General features: G+C 40.5%; 1 protein-coding gene and 1 pseudogene across 1 annotated transcript; one reads left to right on the top strand and one right to left on the bottom strand.

Moving 5' to 3' along the window:
- Positions 1-13,786: 13,786 nt before the first annotated feature.
- On the top strand, positions 13,787-13,898 carry LOC147927363 (uncharacterized; annotated as a pseudogene).
- A 1,638-nt stretch (positions 13,899-15,536) lies between these two features.
- On the bottom strand, positions 15,537-18,839 carry LOC109129180 (uncharacterized). The gene has a single exon (XM_087487427.1). It carries the CDS (start codon positions 18,837-18,839, stop codon positions 15,537-15,539), a length of 3,303 nt encoding a protein of 1,100 aa, XP_087343553.1.
- Between the last annotated feature and the right edge of the window lie 2,352 nt (positions 18,840-21,191).

Raw genomic sequence — 21,191 nt, 5'->3', positions numbered from 1 at the left:
AGATCTCCCTCCCATGATTTGCATAAAACATCAAAATTTCCTATTAACCACATATTCCCTCACTATAATACCTCATGACCACACAAGGATCATCAACGTGCCACTAGGGCCGCCACTAAGGCCAACAAATGTCATAAACAAGACCGCCACCAAGGCCAAACAAATATCTTAAGCAGGATCGCCACAAAGGCCAAACAATTGTCCTAACAAGGACCGCCACCAAGGCCACACATCCCAAATGACCATCTTGAAGACCACTTGTCCCGAAGGACCGTCACGAAGACCAATCGTCTCGAAAAACTGTCACGAAGACCAATCGTGCCGAAGGACCTTCACGAAGACCTCTCATCCCGAAGGATTGTCACCAAGACCATAAATCTCGAAGGATCGCCTAAACAGGCTACACGTCCTGAAGGACCATCACGAAGACCATACATCCCGAAGAACCGCCTAAACAGGCAGCATTGGCTAAAAACCCGCTACAAAGGCCACACAAATTGCTAAACAGCCCGCCAATAAAGGCCACACAAGCCCCATCAAGGCTCACAACCGCTGAAAATGGACAGATTCTAGATCCCATAAAACTTTTCATTTTTAGCACTTTCCATTTCTGGAAATTTCCACATTTAAAAACTTCCACTTTAGGAAACTTTCCTCGTCTTGGTACTTAGTCACACAACCAACCACCCCTAAGTGACCAAGTATCAAGAGAGATGGGTTGGAATACTCCATTCCCGCTCCAGCCACGGACTACATCTGGGACCAGGCTAGACAAGCTCAAGTTGCAGCCTGCTTCATGAACCTTGCCTTCATCCTCGCCTCTAGCTCCTAAGTCTTCTCCTCAACACCATCACAGTCCCATAGGACTCTCATCAAAGAAACTTTCTTCTTCCAAGTTCCTTGACTTTCCTCTCGAGAACCCTCACCGGTCTCGCCTTCAGGGTCATGTTAGGCTGAAGATCCTCGAGAATCTTAGCCAACAACTAACCATCCTCAAGAAGATACTTCCGCAGCATCAACACATAGAAGACCTTTTGGAATGCACGCATAACATCAGGCAACTCCAGCCTATATGTTACCGGCCCCACCCGCTCAATCACTCTGAACAGACCCATATACCTTGGACTCAACTTAGTATTTGTCAATGACCTGTTCGGACCCCGCAACATGGTCATCTTGAGGTACATTCTATCCCCAACCTGAAACTCAAGATCTCTCATCCTCTTACTGGCATAACTCCTCTACCGATCCAGAGCTTCCTTCATATCCAGCTTAAGAACCCGAATCTTCTCTGAGGTCTTCTAAACAAAACTCGCTCTATATATGCTCCTCTCCCCCACCTGATTCTAGCATAACGGTGGCCTCCCATACAATGCCTCATAAGGAGCCATCCCGATACTCGCCTGGTAGCTGTTGTTATAAGCAAGTGATCAGCCTAATGACCACCCTAATCCAGAACACACATCCTCAGCAAATCCTCTAATGTCTGAATCGTCCTCTCTGACTGCCCATACGTCTGAGGATGGTAGGCAGTACTCATATGCACCTTAGTGCCCATCTCTGCCTGGAATGCCCTCTAGAACACCAAAGTGAACTTCGAATCCCTATCAGACATGATACTCGCTGGCACCCCGTGCAATCTGACTATCTCCTTCACATATTTCTTAGCCAAGACCGGTGCTCCAATAGTCTTCTTAATGGCCAGAAAATGTGCTGACTTAGTCAACCGGTCTGCAATGAACCTAATAGCATCACAAGTCTGAGATATTGGCAATCCTACCACCTATTACATACTGATCTTGTCCCACTTCCACTCCGGAATGGGCAAACTCTTCATCAAGCCACCCGGAATCTGATGCTCAGCCTTCACTAACTGGCAGACGTCACATCTCGCTGGCACCCGTGCAATCTGACTATCTCCTTCACATAGTTCTTAGCCAAGACCGGTGCTCCAACAGTCTTCTTAATGGCCAAAAAATGTGCTGAATTAGTCAACCGGTCTGCAATGACCAAAATAGCATCACAGGTCCGAGACACTGGCAATCCTACCACCAATTACATCATGATCTTGTCCCACTTCCACTCCAAAATGGGCAAACTCTTCAGCAAGCCGCCCGGAATCTGATGCTCAGCCTTCACTAACTGGCAGACGTCACATCTCGCAACCCAACTAGCTACATCCTTCTTCATCCCAACCCAGTGATAGTACCGCTTGAGGTCACGGTACATCTTAGTCGCTCTTGGATGAATAGAGAACATGCTCGTCTGAGCCTCCCTCAAAATCTCTTGTCTCAACTCCTCATCCTTGAGCACACAGATCCGACTGTGCAAGAGTATGGTACAATTGGCAAAGACCTATTACTCTGAATCAACAACTCTGGAGGCACACCAGCCCTGCATCCTTCTCCTGAGCCAACCGCACTCTGCTCAGAAGATCTGCTCGATCAGCCACCTCCAATCCCAACGGATCCTTAGAGACATCACACAACCTCAACACACTCCCAACCAAAGTCCCATGTCCTGCTCCTGAGCCGAAGCTGCCCGCTTCCGACTCAAAGCATCTGCAACCAAGTTAGCCTTACCAGGGTGGTACTCCTGATCATAATCCGCCACTAGCTCCATCCACCGCCTCTGCCTCAAGTTCAGCTCAGGCTGAGTGAATATATACTTTAGGCTCTTATGATCTGTAAACACTTGTACCTTCGCACCATAAAGATAAGATCTCCAAATCTACAGGGAGAAAACTACAACAGTCATCTTCAAATAATAACTAGGATAATAGTCATCATGCTTTTGCAACTGTCGCAAAGCGCAGCCAATAACCTTTCCATGCTGCATCAACACACACCCCAAACCAACTATGGATGCATCTGTATAAACCACATAGCACTACAACAAATATCTACATTGATAGCAGTAGAGAAACGTTATAATACATCATCCATAGCTTTTTCACAAACGCTATGTTAGGTCACTGTTATTGTAGATACCCCACATACGATAGCGCCGGATATATATGCTATGTTAGAATCTTCAACCATAGCAGTAGTGAAATGCTTTGTTATTACGCTTTTCTAATTTTTAAAATTGATGTAATAAGTCATTTTTCATGCTATGTTAGGAGCTTCTACCATAGCTCTATTAAAATGATTTTGTTTATTTTACAAAATTTATTTAAATATAGATTTCATATTTCATAAATCATCTATATATATAATAGAAATATTTTAACCAAAAAAAGGTCATACATAAGATCATACCAAGTTTTATATTAATATCTTAAGTGCAGTCAAAGTAGTATTGAAACAAAATAAAACTAACATCCTAAGTGCCACCAACTAGATCTTCTGTTGAACTCGTAACACCGACAACCGGATCTTCACGGCGTTAGCCACACCATCCTCGTCCTTCATTGCCTTAACTAACGATTGTACCTGTGTTCAAGGAAAAGCAAAGCTCTTTCATATTATCTTAAGTCCTTAACTCAAGGCTAAAACCTAAGATAATTTCAAGATTATTAGACATTACCACACAACCTTATATGTATGGGCTTGTCACCAGCTTCTGGCCATTCCACAATTCTGCAGGAGGGTTTTACTGAAAATAATGTATTCTGTTACCTCTGCTCAGGAGCCTCTTCGCCTTCTATCTCATTTTAAATCTCATGCCGATGGAGTAGTTATTCTTTACAGACTCCATATATTGATCAAACGGAAGAATAAACTCAGATGGGATCATCTTGTATCAAACAAAACAGCAGTGCAGGAACATTTAGTTGAGCAATTCACTGCCAAGAACCAGACAAATAGGGACAAGCCTTGATGATGAAACTGAACATCATGTACCAGTAGGAAATCAAACAACTAACGATTCACCAATTGATGTTTCATAAACCAAACCAGTTAAACATTTTGATGCTTACCTTTACTATCATCCATCTCTCAATGCAAAAACCTGTAACGTAGTTAAACGTTTAGACAAAACAAGAACAATCACAATAATGTACTAACTAACCATTCAAAATACTAACATATCTTCTGATTAAAAGAAAAGAGAAGCTTCTCTATCTCTAGAACTTGGAGCACACAAGAAGAAACGAAACAAAGTTCAGGAGTTTTAGAAAAGAGAAGCTTCTCTATCTTCATTAAAAATGTTTTAACTTTCAAACCCAAATGAACCTAAAGAGAATCACATATCATATAGAAATACAAACAAGTTAAAAGGAACTTACCTCGTTGGTAGTGGACAACAAAACACACACATCATCATTCATCAACAGAATTAGATTGTATCTTCCCCGAGGGCCACTTGCAATTAGCAACCCGACACCAAAGTTACCTTCTTCTTTATCTGCATCTTCCATTTCAATCTCCTTATCCTCCTTTTGAAAGACACAAGCAATATGAGTATAACTCTATAAAAAACGGTTGAGAAATTATGTATATCATATATATACAAGTACACACAAAATTTAGGAGAGACGACAATACACACCAAAGCTAAGAATCAATAAAATCCTACAAACTTTTGGAGTGAAGAAGCAGCGTAAAGAAAATCCAAGCTCCTCCTTTTGAGCTTCAAGCTCAACCTTTTGAGCTACAAGCTCCTCCTTCTTATGACACCTTCTTCTTCACATGAGTCTCTACTGCAAAATACAAACCATAATGAAAAATCATTCACTCTCCAATGGAGGAGAGAAACTACAATATTGCAGCAAATGAGTAGACATTGTCGAGTATTAAACCAATCTATGAGACCAGATTTATGTATATCCTCTAAATCTATGAAGAAAGCAGCGTAAAGAAAATCTAAATCCGCTATCTATAGAGTCCCAATTTGAGATCTGAAAACGTTTAAACTATAGTAACAATGAACCACAAAATCTAGGATGTCGAGAGAACATAGAAGAAGAAAAAGAAGAAGAAGCAGAAATGGCTGTTGGATTGGCCGCGAAATAGAACCCAACAGGACTAGCGGAGCCGGCTATTGATCGACGAGGAGGAGAAGCAGCGACGACATCGGCGGCCAGGGTTTTGAGATGAGAGGAGACACTTCTTATCCACATGGAAATGAAGATGGATCAAGAGGAAATATTGATTTGTGTTCTGATGAGGCCGACGACCTAGTTTTTGATTTGGGGGAATTTTTTTTTTTTTGTCTCTCTCTCATATTGAAATGTGTAAGCTTTTTTTTGTTGTTGTATTTGGAATGTGGGACTTAAATTTTTTAGATCTAGGGTACATGGCGGTTAAGTGAATTTTTTCAGTAAGTATTGGCGGAATAAACGATTTTTGCTTTCTGCTTCGTGATTTTTTATCTTAGCTTTTATTTAGTGTCATGGTATAGTGATTAAAATAAAACATAGATCTTTCATAGCAGTTCAGGAAAATGAGCTATCTTCATATGCTATTAATGTTGATATTTCTTGTAGTGTAGGGTTCCCCCTGTTCTGGCAATGCCAACACTGGCGTAGTAGTCAGCATTTCCTTCAGGCTTGTGAAACCTTCCTCGCACTCCTATGACCAAACAAAAGGAACATCCTTCCCTGTCAACTTAGTCATCGTCTGTGCCCTGCTCGCAAACCCCTGTACAAACTTCTTGTAGTAACCTGGCAACCCAAGAAAACTCCTGATCTTTGTGGTATTCTACGGTCTAGGACAATCTCTAATGGCCTGAATCTTCTCTGGATCTACAGAAACTCCATCTGCAGACACAATGTGACCAAGAAAACCCATCTCCGATGCCAGAAACTACACATGCTCAACTTGACAAACAACTTCTGCTCTCGTAACTTCTCCAGAACTGCTCTCAAATGCAGTACATGCACCTCAGGAATCTTAGAATACACCAGGATGTCATCAACGAATATGATGACAGACATATCTAGAAACTCTTGGAACACGCTGTTCATCAATCTCATAAAAATTGTTGGCGCGTTAGTCAACCCAAAAGGCATCACCACGAACTCATAATGCCCATACCTCGTTCTAAATGCAGTATTCCTCACATCTGTCTCATCTATTGGGATCTGATGGTAACCCGATGCCAGGTCAATCTTGAAAAACCAAGTAGCACCTCTCAACTGATCCAACAACTCATCGATTCTGGGAAGAGGATAGTACTTGTCAAAACCATAGATGGATTTTTGATCTAAAGGGGTCCATGATTGAATCAAAACCATAGATGAATTTTTTTTTCCTTAAAAATTATGATCGAATTTTTGTGTTGTTCCACAGTCCATAAAAGACCCGTTAATGGTTGAAATTATTTATTTTTCATTTTTTTGATCTAAAAGGGTCCATAATTGATAATTTAATCTATTTTATGAATAAAAGAAAAGTATATACTTTTTTTTTATGACAACAATACAGTATATACCATATAAAAAGGTTCAATGTTTTCCGTTTGGTAACCCAAAAAGAAAAAAGGGCCCATTTTTGTCTCGAAAAGTTTGAGACAAGGCTCGAAGATCTAGAGGCGGAGCTTTGTTCGAAGAGTTTATGAGTTGATATCTAAAGATTCGATGGAGTCTGTTGAAAGAATTAGAAGGATACTAGCAGCAAAATCTTGTCAGATCGGCGATGGTGAATCTGTAGAAGGAGCTGGCAATGGTGAATCTGAAGTCCAGCGACAGAGCTGTGCCTGATCATGGATCTGGTCGATGACGATCGCGTTAAACCTCCTCCTTCTCGTGTGTGGACATGTGTGCACACGTGGCACTTTGATAATCTTTATCTTAAATTAGGTAGGATTAGTGAGTTTAATTTAAATTGAAGTTGTAAATGTTGGAGGAATTGGGATTTTGTTTCACTATCTGTAATATCTATTTGGGTTTTTCATCAAAATGAATTGGCTGACAAAAAAAAAAAAGTGATGGATCATGCATCAAAAAGGGGAAAAATGGTATATTTCAACCTTTATTTTTTTAGAACTGTATTTTCCTACCCATACAACAATATAGTGTTTTTTGCAACTTCAACCTTTTACAAAATTTAAATTAACTACCTAGACTTTTCTTTTAGAGTTGATATCAGCATTGACTCAAACAAACGTTAGTGAAACTTTTAAAAATACTGATGTCGCATGACACGTGGCATCTTTCTTAAAATGACGCCGTTTACTTTGTTCACAAAAATTGAAGGGTTAACATGCTTTGAGTTCGAACCGGAGACAAAGACTACATCACATAAATGTATTAGACCAACTGAACCAAAGACAATTTTGATATAACTTTGAAACAAATATATTTATAGAGAGACAAAGAATTTAAAAATCTGACAGTGAAACTCGAAAGGATCCAGGTGAGTGAAAGGCCCGAAACAAATACAAAATTATTAGACTAATAGTCAAACACTATTAGACTATTACGCGTTGTGGATAAATACAAAATTATGCAGGAGGAACAAAACAACAAAACAGATATATAAATGGTAAAAGAAACTTTGTTCAAAAAAAAAAATGGTAAAAGAACAAAAATTGAAAACATAGATAAGACTTCTTGTATGTAATTTTGTCGACGACAAGATTTCTAGCTTGTATATAGCTTTATACGTACTCAACATGACGATTGCTTCCCTTGATAATTATCCTGAGGACACAAATCAGTAACTATTTAATTTTCACATTATAAAGTCACACTCGTGTCCTCGTTACTATCTAGTTCGTTCATATATATACACTTTGATTTCGCTCCAATTAACTATAAATTATACTCAAATATACCCAAAAACAGCTTTGGCTAAATATAAAATATGGTATCCTTACTTTCAGAAGTTACATATGTAAACACTTTTTTTCCTGTTTGTGTTTGCAACTTTAGAATTTTTTTTTTAATTTAATGTTCAGTTGACAAAAATATTTATATATATGGTATCGTTTTCTTGACATCAAATAAAAGTATTTTTTATTAGGTTCTGTTTACACTTTCTTTTAATGTCTGAAAAGAAAAAAGAAAAAAAAAAGAAAGAAAAAAACAAAGAATCTATATAGCAGGGAAAATGGTATATTTCAATCTTTACCTTTTTCCTACCCATACAATAATACAGTGTTTTTTTCAATCTTAACCTTTTACAAAATTTAAATTAACTACCTAGACTTTTCTTTTAGAGTTGATATCAATATTGACTCAAATATACGTTAGTCAACCGTTAAAAAATACTGATGTTGCATGACACGTGGCATCTTCTTAAAACGACGTCATTTACTTTGTTCACAAAAATTGAAGGGTTAAAATACTTTGAGTTCAAACCGGAGACAAAGACTACATCACAGAAATGTATTAGACCAACTGAACTAAAGACAATTTTGATATAACTTTGAAACAAATATATTTATAGAGAGACAAAGAATTTAAAAATCTGACAGTGAAACTCGAAAGGATCCAGGTGAGTGAAAGGCCCGAAACAAATGCTACATGCATCATCGAAATTGTCATCGGAGGCTACGACGAACGCCGAGGAAGAAGACGAATCAATGCCAAAATTTAAAGGAGACTCGGATAGGTTAAAAGTATAAGTATAAGTGAAATTAGACATTGTTGTTAAATGCGAAGAGGAAAAAGAAGAATTTTTAGGTTGACTAACGTCTGTTTGAGTCAGTGTTGATATGAATTCTAAAAGAAAAGTCTAGATAGTTAATTTAAATTTTGTAAAAGGTTGAGGTTGAAAAAAAATACTATATTGTTATATGGTTAGAAAAATACACTTCCAAATATACAGGTTGGAAATCTACCTTTTTCCCCTATATAGCATCTACAATATGGATTAATAAACCAAAAGATTGACCTCTAGCAAAATAAATTATCGAACGTCTTCTCTCATTTACATTTTACACCTAGTGAGTACATATGATATGTTATAAATTTATCTAGTGTCTCTTAGATAAGTTTTTATTAAGTTATCAGTTATGTCATTTCTGGCTTCTCTTTTCTCGTATACATGTAAAATCGATATAAGTCTGCTGTAAATTGCTGTTCTACGATTGGACTAATCATATAAAGATAGCGAGTATGAAAATGTCATGGCTTAGTTAACAAAGTCAAAGAGTCGACAGTGGTCAAGATATTTAATTAGTTTAAATATGTCGTTCTTGTAAACGACCAGTTAAATACTACTTTTTCTAACACTAATATTCGGGTATATCCTCATTTGTGCTCAGCAAACATTAACCAAAAATATAATGTTTAGACTGTTTTGGTCAACTTCTGGATACCTATTAGAATAATCGCTAACATTGACAATGTTACTCAGCCAAAACATTACCATATGTTGAAGGTTTCTGATTCAATTCCAGGTTTGGTTTTGGTTTGTCTTAACCGAAATCAAGAAGGGTTGGTTATCTCTGGTTTTGGAGGCATGTGACTAAATCAGAAAGAAGAAGCTAAAATGCAAAACTTCTAACTGCAGTGGAGGGTTTGTTGTTATATCGAAACGTCGCGTTTCTTATACTTTAAGTTTCTTAATTCTTGTATCTTCTGAGTTTGTTTTCGAGAGAGAGAGAGACTAGAGAGACAAAACACCATTGTTGTAAGCTCAAGCTTGAGCTGTGTTCATCTTGCTCTGATAGTGAATTTGCCGGATTGATTCGGCTCCGGATGTAGGCTTGATCACATCGATCTCGCTGAACCGGATTAACAAACTCGTGTCTTATGCTCTTTGTTTCTTTATTCGTTATTCGTTTAGATTTTGATCCATATTGAGAGAGAGTGATTCGTGAGGTTCGCATACTCAAATCGAATCTTTCTTACTTCAAATCGTAACAAATTGGTATTAGAGCTTGGTTCGCTCGTCAATCTCAAATCGATCGATGGCAACGACTGCGAGAGTTGAGATCAAGGTGTTCAATGGAGATAGCGATTTCTCGCTATGGAAGATCAGAGTGTTAGCGCAGGTTGGGGTTCTTGGTTTAAAAGGTATCCTAACCGATTTCACTCTGACGAAGACTATTCCGGTAACAAAGGATGAAGAGAAGAAGATTTCCTCGGAGGAATCATCAGAGTCGTCTTCGTCACAGACCAAGGAGGTACCAGATCCAGTCAAGATAGATCAATCTCATCAAGCTTTGACTATTATCATTAATCATGTTGGTGACAAGGTACTTAGAAAGATCAATCACTGTGAAACGGCAGATGAGATTTGGGCGTTGTTGAATAAAATGTATATGGAAACTTCTTTGCCGAATCGGATCTATGTGCAGTTGAACTTCTACTCGTTTAGGATGGCTGATGCTCAGACAATAGATCAAAAAGTTGATGATTTCTTAAAGAGTGGTATTGAACTTGGGAGCTTGGAGATACAGGTCACAGAGGAAGTGCAGGCTATATTGTTGTTAAATTCTTTACCAGCAACCTACAGTCAACTCAAGCATACACTCAAGTATGGTAACAAGAGTCTGTCATTCCAAGATGTTGTATCTTCAGCTAAATCTTTGGAACGAGAGCTGGCAGAGTCAAAGGAGTCCATGAGATCTACATTTGCTGTGTTGTACACAACCGAAAGAGGGAGTCCTCAGCAGAGAAGTCAGCAGATTGGTTCAGCTAGTAAGAGTAGAAGTCGATCAAGTTCAAGATCGAAGGTCACCTGTTGGTTCTGTAAGAAGACTGGACACCTGAAGAAGGATTGTTATGCCAGGAAAAGAAAAATGGAGAATGAAGGTCAGAATGAAGCAGAAGAAATATCATCTCAACTGGTACTCTTGACAAGCTAGGGTACAAGCATGAAGGTGGAGATGGAAAGGTGAGATACTATAAGAATAACACAACAGCTTTGTCTGGTAAATTGCAAAATGGCTTGTACATTCTTGAAGGAGAGACAATTATCAGTGAAAACTGCAATATAGAAGGTAGGACAGACAATACAGTGTTGTGGCACAGTAGGCTTGGTCATATGAGCCTCAACAATATGAAGATATTGACTGGTAAGGGGCTACTACAGAAGAAAAAATATCAAGGAATTAGCATTTTGTGAGCATTGTGTTATGGGGAAGTCGAAGAAGCTGAGTTTTAATGTTGGTAAACACACTACAAAAGATGTGTTAGGGTATGTTCATGCAGATCTATGGGGTTCACCAAATCTCACTCCATCACTCTCTGGTAAACAGTATTTCTTATCGATTATTGATGATAAGACCAGAAAGGTATGGCTTATGTTTCTTAAGACTAAGGATGAGACCTTTGATCGGTTTTGTGAGTGGAAGGAGCTAGTCGAGAATCAAGTTTGGAAGAAGGTGAAAGTTCTTAGAACAGATAATGGTTTAGAGTTGTGCAACTCTAAGTTTGATGAGTTTTGTAAGAAGAACAGTATTGAAAGGCATAGGACTTGCACTTACACCCCAGAACAGAATGGAGTAGCTGAAAGGATAAACAGGACTCTCATGGAAAAGGTTAGATGTTTGCTGAATGAATCTGGTCTAGAAGAGATTTTTTGGGCTGAAGCAGCATCTACTGCTGCGTATCTTATCAACCGATCACCGGCATCAGAAATAGATCACAATGTACCTGAGGAATTATGGTTGAATAGGAAACCTGGTTACAAGCATCTTAGGAGGTTTGGGTCTATCGCTTATGTGCATCAAGATCAAGGGAAGCTGAAACCGAGAGCTTTAAAAGGAGTATTTCTAGGTTATCCTCAGGGTACAAAGGGTTATAAAGTTTGGTTACTTGAGGAGAAGAAATGTGTGCTCAGTGGAATGTAATATTTTACGAAGAATTGATGTACAAGGAGTTAGCAGATAAAGTCCAAGATGATAAGTCAACTGAGGTTAAAGGTGATAAGGTGTTACTTGAGTTTGGTAAACTAGGGTTGGAACGAGGAGAAAGTTCCAATTCAGGTGGAGCTAATATAGAGGAAGTGAGTGACTCAGAAACAGAGTACTTCGAGCATGAAGAAGAAGCACCCGCATCTGTTGCAAGTTTAAAGCAATATCAGTTGGCAAGAGATAGAGTACGAAGAGAGATTAAAGCTCCTGCCAAGTTCTCAGACTATTCACAGTTTGCTTTTGCATTAATGACTGCAGAAGAGGTGGTTTGTGAAGATCCCCAATGTTATCATGAGGCTATCGCAGATAAGTTCAGTAAGGAGTGGGATGCAGGAATGTCTGATGAGATGAGTTCCTTGAAGAAAAATGGAACTTGGGAAGTAGTGGATAGACCTGAAAACGAAAAGGTTATTGATTGTAGATGGCTTTACAAGAAGAAGCCTGGCATTCCTGGTGTAGAACCTGAGAGATATAAAGCTAGATTAGTGGCAAGAGCTTTTACACAAAGAGAAGGAATAGACTATCAGGAAGTGTTTGCACCAGTGGTGAAACACATATCCATCAGGACTCTAATGTCACTGGTTGTTAAAGACGACCTTGAGCTTGAACAGATAGATGTTAAAACCGCTTTCCTTCATGGAGAGCTTGATCAACCGTTGTACATGGAACAACCTGGGGGTTATGAGGAGAATCCAGGTAAAGATCAAGTTTGTTTGCTGAAGAAATCATTATACGGACTTAAGCAGGCACCTCGACAATGGAACAAGAGATTTAATGCATTTATGATCAAGCAAGAGTTCAACAGAAGTGAACATGATCAGTGTGTCTACGTTAAAGAGGTATGTCCTGGAGAACTCGTCTATTTGTTGTTGTATGTGGACGACATGTTGCTGGCTGCTAAGAGTATAAATGAGATAAATAAGCTCAAAGAAGGTTTAAGTAGGGAATTTGAGATGAATGATATGGGTGCGGCAAGTAGAATTCTAGGGATTGATATTGCCCGGAATAGAGAAGAAGGCACTCTGACATTGTCTCAGTCTGGATATTTGGAGAAGGTGTTACAAAGGTTTAATATGAGTAAAGCTCATGTTGTGGAGACTCCGATTGGGACACATATCAAGTTGAAAGCAGTTAAGCATAACAGTAAATGTGTTGATCTTGATAAAACTCCATATGCTAGTGCGGTTGGGAGTGTGATGTACGTGATAGTAGGCACTAGACCTGATATAGCACATGCTGTTAGTTTGGTGAGTAGGTTTATGAGTAAACCTGGTAATGTACACTGGGAGGCTGTAAAGTGGTTACTGAGATATCTCAGAGGAGCCAGTGATTTGAATCTGACATTTACTAAAGGTAATGGTCTAAAGATAGAAGGTTTCAGTGATTCAGATTACGCAGCAGACCTTGTTAGAAGAAGGTCGACCAGTGTTTATAATTGGAAGAAACACTGTAAGTTGGAAGTCATGTTTGCAGCATGTTGTTGCATTGTCAACAATCGAAGCTGAGTATATGGCGTTAACAGAGGCTGTGAAAGAAGCTCTGTGGCTGAGAGGATTGCTTGAAGATATGGCTTATAGCCAAGAGAAAGTCACGGTTTGGAATGATTCACAGTTTGTCGAAGAACACTACATTTCACGAGAGGACCAAGCATATTTCGGTAAAGTACAACTTCATCAGAGACATCATTGAATCTGGAGAGGTTGTTGTTCATAAGATTTACACTTCAGTGAATCCTGCGGACATGCTTACAAAAGGCATTCATGTGCAGAAGTTCAAGGCAGCTTTAGACTTCCTAAAGTTGCTCAGGTGAGATGTAACATCGTCTCGGCCGAAGGTTAAATCTGTTAGATTGTGGGCTTCCAACTCAAAACCAATTGGCAATGAGTGGAGAGGACCATATCTTATATATATATATATATATATATATATATATATATATATATATATATATATATATATATATATATATATTACTTAATATCATAATCAACTTCCAATGTGGGATATTGTATTTCAAATACGCCCCCTCAAGATGATGGCTTCTTTAGGCATCAATCTCGGTATGTTCGGGCATGAATCGGCAGACCAACTATTGGGCCGGGCCGATTGTGGATTTGGTTAAGTATATGCGGACAGGGCTCTGATACCATGTTAGATTGTGGGCTTCCAACTCAAAACTAATTGGCAATGAGTGGAGAGGACCATATCTTATATATATATATTACTTAAGATCCTAATCAACTTCCAATGTGGGATATTGTATTCCTAATATAGCCCACTATCTAACATGGTATTAGAGCTCGGTCCGCACATACTCAAAAAAATCCACAATTGGCCAGGCCCAATAGTTTGCCCACCGATTCATGCCCGAACATACCGAGATTGATGCCTAAAGAAGCCATCATCTCGAGGGGGCGTATTAGGGATACAATATCCCACATTGGAAGTTGAGTAGAATCTTAAGTAGTATATATAAGATATGGGTCTCTCCACTCATTTCCAATTGGTTTTGAGTTGGAAACCCACTATCTAACAAAATCCAAGTAAGTGCAAGTTCATTGAGCAAGAGAGGAATCGAATCAAGGTGGAGTGTTGAAGGTTTCTGATTTAATTCCAGGTTTGGTCTTGGTTTGTCTTAACCAAAATCAAGAAGGGTTGGATTGGGTGGTTATCTCCGGTTTTGGAGGCATGTGACTAAACCAGAAAGAAGAAGCTAAAACGCAAAACTTTTAACTGCAGTGGAGGGTTTGTTGTTATATCGAAACGTCGCGTTTCTTATTCTCTAAGCTTCTTCATTCTTGTATCTTCTGAGTTTGTTTTCTCGAGAGATAGACTTAGAGAGAGAAAACATCATTGTTGTAAGCTCAAACTTGAGCTGTGTTCATCTTGCTCTGATAGTGAATTTGCCGGATTGATTCGGCTCCAGATGTAGGCTTGTTCACATCGATCTTGCTGAATCGGGTTAACAAACTCGCGTCTTGTGTTCTTTGTTTCTTTATTCGTTATTCGTTTAGATTTTGATCTAGATTGAGAGAGAGTGATTTGTGAGGTTCGCATACTCAAATCGAATCTTTCTTACTTCGAATCGTAACACCATATTAGATTATAGAAGTATTAATTATGTGCAAGAAATCGTGGAAATTATTTATTCAAAAATGATAATGTCTTAACCGGAACAAATTTTGACCACAAGACCACAACTATGTCTATCCCACATCTACCAAGAGATTCAAATTGTTGCGACCACATACCACTTCAGATCTAATCCAGTAGCTTAACTAACTTAATTAGGTCATTTCCTTATTTTATTTATTCTGAAAGCTTTTTTTTTTTTTTCAACCATACATTTAAATAAATGAAAAGGTAACTCTAAGGTTGGTTGCCCAAATTGGAGGAGAAGAGTTTACAAAAGAAGTTTCAGAAACTAAAGATCTAGAAGAGCGGGCCAGACAGTTTGCTCGCACATTTGACGTCCTCGGTATCTGGGATGGGGTAAAAGAGGAGAAGGATGCTCTGAGGACTTGGAAATCTTCTAGCAAATGTGAGAATGCTGGCCAATCATCGGGAGCCTGGACCATCGCCACCAACTCGGAACTATCAGACTCAAAAAAGGAACAATCTATCCCCACCGTCCGAAGAGACTCCATAGCCCATAACAAGGCTTGAAACTCCGAGTGAAGAAAAGGGGGACTACGTCGCAAACTGCAAGCTCCCATAAGAGGCGTCCTATCATCATTGTTACCATACCACCAACCCAAACCTTCCAACGGATCCTAACCTTTCTAGGAACCGTCAACCTGACAGCGAGTCAAAGAATTTCTTTCCACCATAGAAGACTGGGGAACTATGAAATTCTCAGAACCAGGCTTCGCCTCCTCCCACAGGAGCTTATCAGTTGACGCCTGATTAATAATATCATTTGGCTCTGCCTCTATCCCTTGAAAAACCATCTTACTCCTATTTTTCCAAATAGTCCACAAAATCCAAGGCAACAAATAACCAACACCAGGACCCCCCGAATGAGAGAAGGTGTTGGAATATAGGAAATTTAAATTTGAATACACAGATCCAAAAGGGAAACCAGTCAAAGACAGCTGGACCGGAGATAATTCCCAAACCATACGCGAACGTGCACACTCAAAAAGAGCATGGTTGATAGTCTCTACCGCAGAACCACACCGTTGACACGTAACATCACACCGAATGCCCCTATGAGCGATCCGTTCCTTCACGGGAAGAGACCCAGACGCCACCTGCCAGAAAAAATGTTGTACCTTTGAGGAAACCTCAAGTTTCCAAGCTTGAGCCCGCAAAGCTGTGCACGTCGGTCCGTATTCGACAACCTTTTGTAATTCCCATGCTAACCTGTAACCAGATCTCACTGAATACTTACCGGACTTAGTATAATGCCAAACCAGTCTATCTGGCCTCAAAGACTTACTGACCGCCATACTCCGTATGAGTGGAATATCCTCCGGATCCACAAACTCCTGAAGAGTAGGCAGATGCCAGTCCATTGTAAGGGGATTAATCAGATGGTTGACGCGCAGATTAGGAAGTAGAACTCTCCCCCGACCATTCGCTGGTCGTGGCTGATGATCCGGAATCCAAGGATCCCTCCATACCAAAATATCACGGCCCGATCCTACTATCCACCTTGCCCCTCGTTCCACTAATCCCTTAGTCGAAAAAATGCTCCTCCACGCAAAGGATGGAGAGTTTGGTTTAGACGCCAACAAAGGATGTTTTTTCCTGAAATATCGACCGCGCATCACCCGAGCCATTAAAGAATTTGGGTAATGTATCAGCCTCCAATACTGCTTAGCTAACATTGCATCATTAAATTCTTCCAGGGCCCGGAACCCCAAACCCCCATCACATTTATCTAGACACCTCTTATCCCACGCTACCCAATGCATACCTCTAGCCTTATCATTAGACTTCCACCAAAAGTTTGATATAGCACACGTAAGTTTGGACGTTAATGCCTGTGGCAGTTTGTAACATGACATAACATGAGTCGGGAGAGCTAACGCAACTGATTTGATCATAACCTCTTTACCTCCTTTTGATAAAATCTTCGCCGACCAGCCATTAACTCGCTCATCTAAGCGGTCATTAACATAACTAAAAACTTTAGTCCTTGAACCCTGAATATTTTCAGGAATACCCTTGTAAGAACCCATTCCACCCTCTCTAGAAATTCCAATTACTGTTTTTATCCGAGACCTTACATCCGGCGGAACTTTCTTACCGAACATAATGGATGATTTCTCTAAACTTACCTCTTGGCCCGACGCTTTTCCATAGTTACCTATAATATCCATAACCACTCTACATTCAGACTCCTCTGCCTTACAAAAGAACAGACTATCATCTGCAAACAACAAATGCGAAATCGAAGGGCAATCCCGAGCAATCGATATTCCCGTAAGTCTCTTCTCCCGTTCAGCCTTTTTAATATTAGTAATCAGAACCTCTGTACAAAGAATAAACAAATAGGGAGAAAGAGGGTCGCCCTGTCGTAAACCCCTCTTAGGTAGAATGGATCCCCGAGGTTGACCATTTAGAAGAACTTGATACGAAACCGAAGAAACACACCACATAACCCATGCAATCCACCGCCTATGAAAATCCATTTTGGTCATAACCGCCTCCAGAAAATCCCATTCTACGCGGTCATACGCTTTACTCATATCTGTTTTAAAAGCCAAATACTCTGATTTGCAGCGTTGGTTAGTATTTAACCCATGAAACATTTCCTGGGCAACAAGAATACTATCGGTGATCAGCCGACCGGACACAAAGGCCGATTGCATTTCTGAAACCAGAGACGGTAAAAACCGCTTTAACCTGAAACATAAAACTTTTGAAATAATCCTATAACTCACATTACAGAGGCTAATTGGCCGAAATTCCGTCATACGTTGCGGTCGCTCCACCTTAGGGATGAGACAAATATTAGTCTCATTAAGGCGAGGATCAAAGCCACCCGTTCTAAAAAATTCCTTAACCAAAGCTACCAGATCTCCTTTTAAAGATGGCCAGAAACGTTGAAAAAATAAAGCCATCATACCATCAGGACCTGGGGATTTCTCTGGATGCATAGCAAATAAGGCTTTCCGAACCTCCGCCTCCGTAATTTCCCTAGTTAAACTCCTGTTCATACCATCTGTAATTATAGGAGAAATCTCCTGAAGTATGTCTGTTATACCACTTATATCCGATCGTTTAACCAACTCCTCAAAATAATTGGACGCAATAGTCTCCATTCCCAAGGGCGACTCAACCCAGACGTTATCCGGACCAAATAAACCTACAATTTTATTACGTACCCTCCTCTGCTTAGTCAAACCATTAAAATATTTGGTATTTTTGTCTCCCACACGTAACCAGAATTTTCTACTCTTCTGTTGCCAGTACAACTCCTCATCCCTATAAGCCTCTTTAAGTTTTCTCTCTATATCCCGAATCTCCTCCTGAGAAATCTGGTCATCCATCTTTGCCTCCTGCAAAGCTGCCTTCAGGGAAGAAATAAGGGTCGGACCAGAAATCACATTATTCTTTCGCCACCACGAAACCAAATTTCGACAATTCCTAACTTTATCCACAAAAGTCGGAATCCGAAAATTATTTGTACGCACCCATCCTGACTCTACCGCCCCTAGTAGTCCATCCTTTCCCAGCCAACGCTTATCAAATCGGAACTGCCTATTCCGTCTTGAGGATGATTTCAGACAAGTGGCCAAAATAGGACAGTGATCTAACCCAATCATCTCCAAGTAATCAACCTTCGAATTTGGGAAAAAGTTTTGCCAATCTTCATTCCCTAAGGCCCGATCCAAGCGGCACCGGACCACCTGATTATTACACCGATTACTTCTCCACGATAATTGCTCCCCATAACACAGGAATTCAAGCATACCACAATGCCTAATCATTGATTGAAAGGGGACAAACAAAGACGCTGGCCGTAAAGCCCCACCCCTTTTCTCATGATTTCCAACAAGTTCATTGAAGTCACCAATCATGAACCAAGGATCGATACGGAAAGAACCAATGTCCATTAACTTCTCCCAAACCATTATCCAATTCTGCGGAATTGGATCCCCATAAACAAAAGACAAGAAAACCACTTGTTGACCAAAGAAAGCTTTAACATCAATTATTCGATTACTCTCATATAAAATAGAAAGTTTTATATCATCCATAAAACCATGGGGATCAACCGAATACAAATTATTATAACCAAACTTCTTTTTAAATTTTTGTAAATAAGAAAAACATTTTTTAGTTTCTGATAAAAATAAGATGTCAGGCCGGTGCTGCTTCCACAAATCTCCCAAATAGCCTTCTGTCAAATCAACCCCTATGTCCTGACAGTTCCAACTTAAAATCTTCACGTTCGAGCCGGGGGTTTCGGGAGAGCCCCCATCCCTTTCTTTTCTGGACGTCCCCCATCCGAAGGTTTACCGCCCACAATCTTGTTGCCCTGTTTCCCCGCCATCTTCTGTTTATTCCCGTCACCTGCAGGTTTAGATAATGCCTTAGCAAGCAAACATTTCCCAGGAGAAGCTAAAGCCAACGACGGTATCCTAGAACCACTAACACCCTTCCTAACATAAGGACTAGAATTCTTCCTCTTGTGACTACCAGTCGTATCTAATGAAAAAGCTGCCATAGCATTGTTAACAATCCCCACAGCTAACTCAACCGATGTGGGAGGAAATGATTTACCTTTCAGATCGCTACCAGAATCTCCCTGAGAATCAGTAACTTGGCCACCTTGAAGTTCAGACCTCTGTTATGGATTCCCCCTGTACCCTGATCAGGAGAAACAACCTCCTCCTGGACAATGTTGTGATCCGCCTTAGCATTGTCATCAAACTCACCATCCTCAAGCAGGTCATCATTGTCAACCTCAAAATCCATGGCCAAAGAACCACCCTCATCACCCTTAAGAGCACTTCCCTCAGCCTCCTTGACCGTAGGTGGATCACTAGAACTGGAATCTCCCAAGTTAGTATCAATCCGCAGCAGACCAGTCTTCTCCAAAGCACCCTGCTTCACCTTAAATAGAGGTTTGGGCCAAGCCAGACCAGCACCCTTACGGTTCAGAGTGAAACCGGGGGCCTTAGCCGAAGCTTCCCCATTCCCTGATTTTGTACCACGGCGAGAACCTTCATCGCGCCACTAACCTCTCCAAGGCTCCTCTTCTGACCCCAACCCTGACCATAGGAACGCTCTGGTTGACGAAATCTATGAGAACCATTACCGTGATCAGGAGAAACAACCTCCTCCTGGACAATGTTGTGATCCGCCTTAGCATTGTCATCAAACTCACCATCCTCAAGCAGGTCATCATTGTCAACCTCAAAATCCATGGCCAAAGAACCACCCTCATCACCCTTAAGAGCACTTCCCTCAGCCTCCTTGACCGCAGGTGGATCACTAGAACTGGAATCTCCCAAGTTAGTATCAATCCGCAGCAGACCAGTCTTCTCCAAAGCACCCTGCTTCACCTTAAATAGAGGTTTGGGCCAAGCCAGACCAGCACCCTTACGGTTCAGAGTGAAACCGGGGGCCTTAGCCGAAGCTTCCCCATTCCCTGATTTTGTACCACAGCGAGAACCTTCATCGCGCCAGTAACCTCTCCAAGGCTCCTCTTCTGACCCCAACCCTGACCATAGGAACGCTCTGGTTGACGAAATCCATGAGAACCATTACCGTAAAACTCCTGTCCACCAAAACGCTGCTGAGGAAAATAACCAATCTCACTAGAATCCGCAGACTGGAAATCTAAAGCCCTCTTAGCATGCTTCCGAGGCTTTTCCCAACCCCCAACATTATGATGTTGCTCTTGTTTCATCACAGGGAACTGCCTTTGACCACCCCGATTGTCCCTCTTCACATCCGCACTTTGAGCTGAAGCCTCCTTAAGAACCTCTAGGCAGACTTTTGTATCATGAGTGATCCGAGAACAGTGATCACAAACCCCATTCAGCTTCTCATACTCGAGGGATACCACAATCTCATCCCCAGTTGCAAAAGGCACCACCATCTTGAAGATTAGCAGATTGAATCCATTAACTGACACACATAAACTACTAGATTCCTCATCAACCTCTTGAATCCTCCCAAGCTTCTTACCAATAGCTTCAAGAGTAGCCACTTCCCACAAATGCATTGGGATCCCTTCCACCTTGACCAAGAAACTAATAGCTGAAGGGTAGGAGGAGGAAATGACTAGCTCCCATCTCACTAGCGAAACCATCCAACCGTCAAAATGGTACGGACCATTCTGCAAGACTGACAGGATATCCTCTTCTTCCTCAAAGTTAAACTGGAACACACCTTGTCCCAAATCAGCACCCACCACCTTCTCCTCTAATTTCCAGATTTTTAGAAAATTAGCTAACAAAGACTCCATATTCTGA

The sequence above is a fragment of the Camelina sativa genome, chromosome 15, assembly GCF_030686135.1.
Source record: "Camelina sativa cultivar CO46 ecotype springtype chromosome 15, ASM3068613v1".
In the NCBI taxonomy this organism is placed as follows: domain Eukaryota; kingdom Viridiplantae; phylum Streptophyta; class Magnoliopsida; order Brassicales; family Brassicaceae; genus Camelina; species Camelina sativa.
This window is presented reverse-complemented; position numbering and strand designations above follow the sequence as displayed.

Bases quoted from the DNA above. Each gene is read 5' to 3' on its own strand.
- LOC109129180 (XM_087487427.1), bottom strand. From the start codon at position 18,839: ATGGTTTGGGAGAAGTTAATGGACATTGGTTCTTTCCGTATCGATCCT.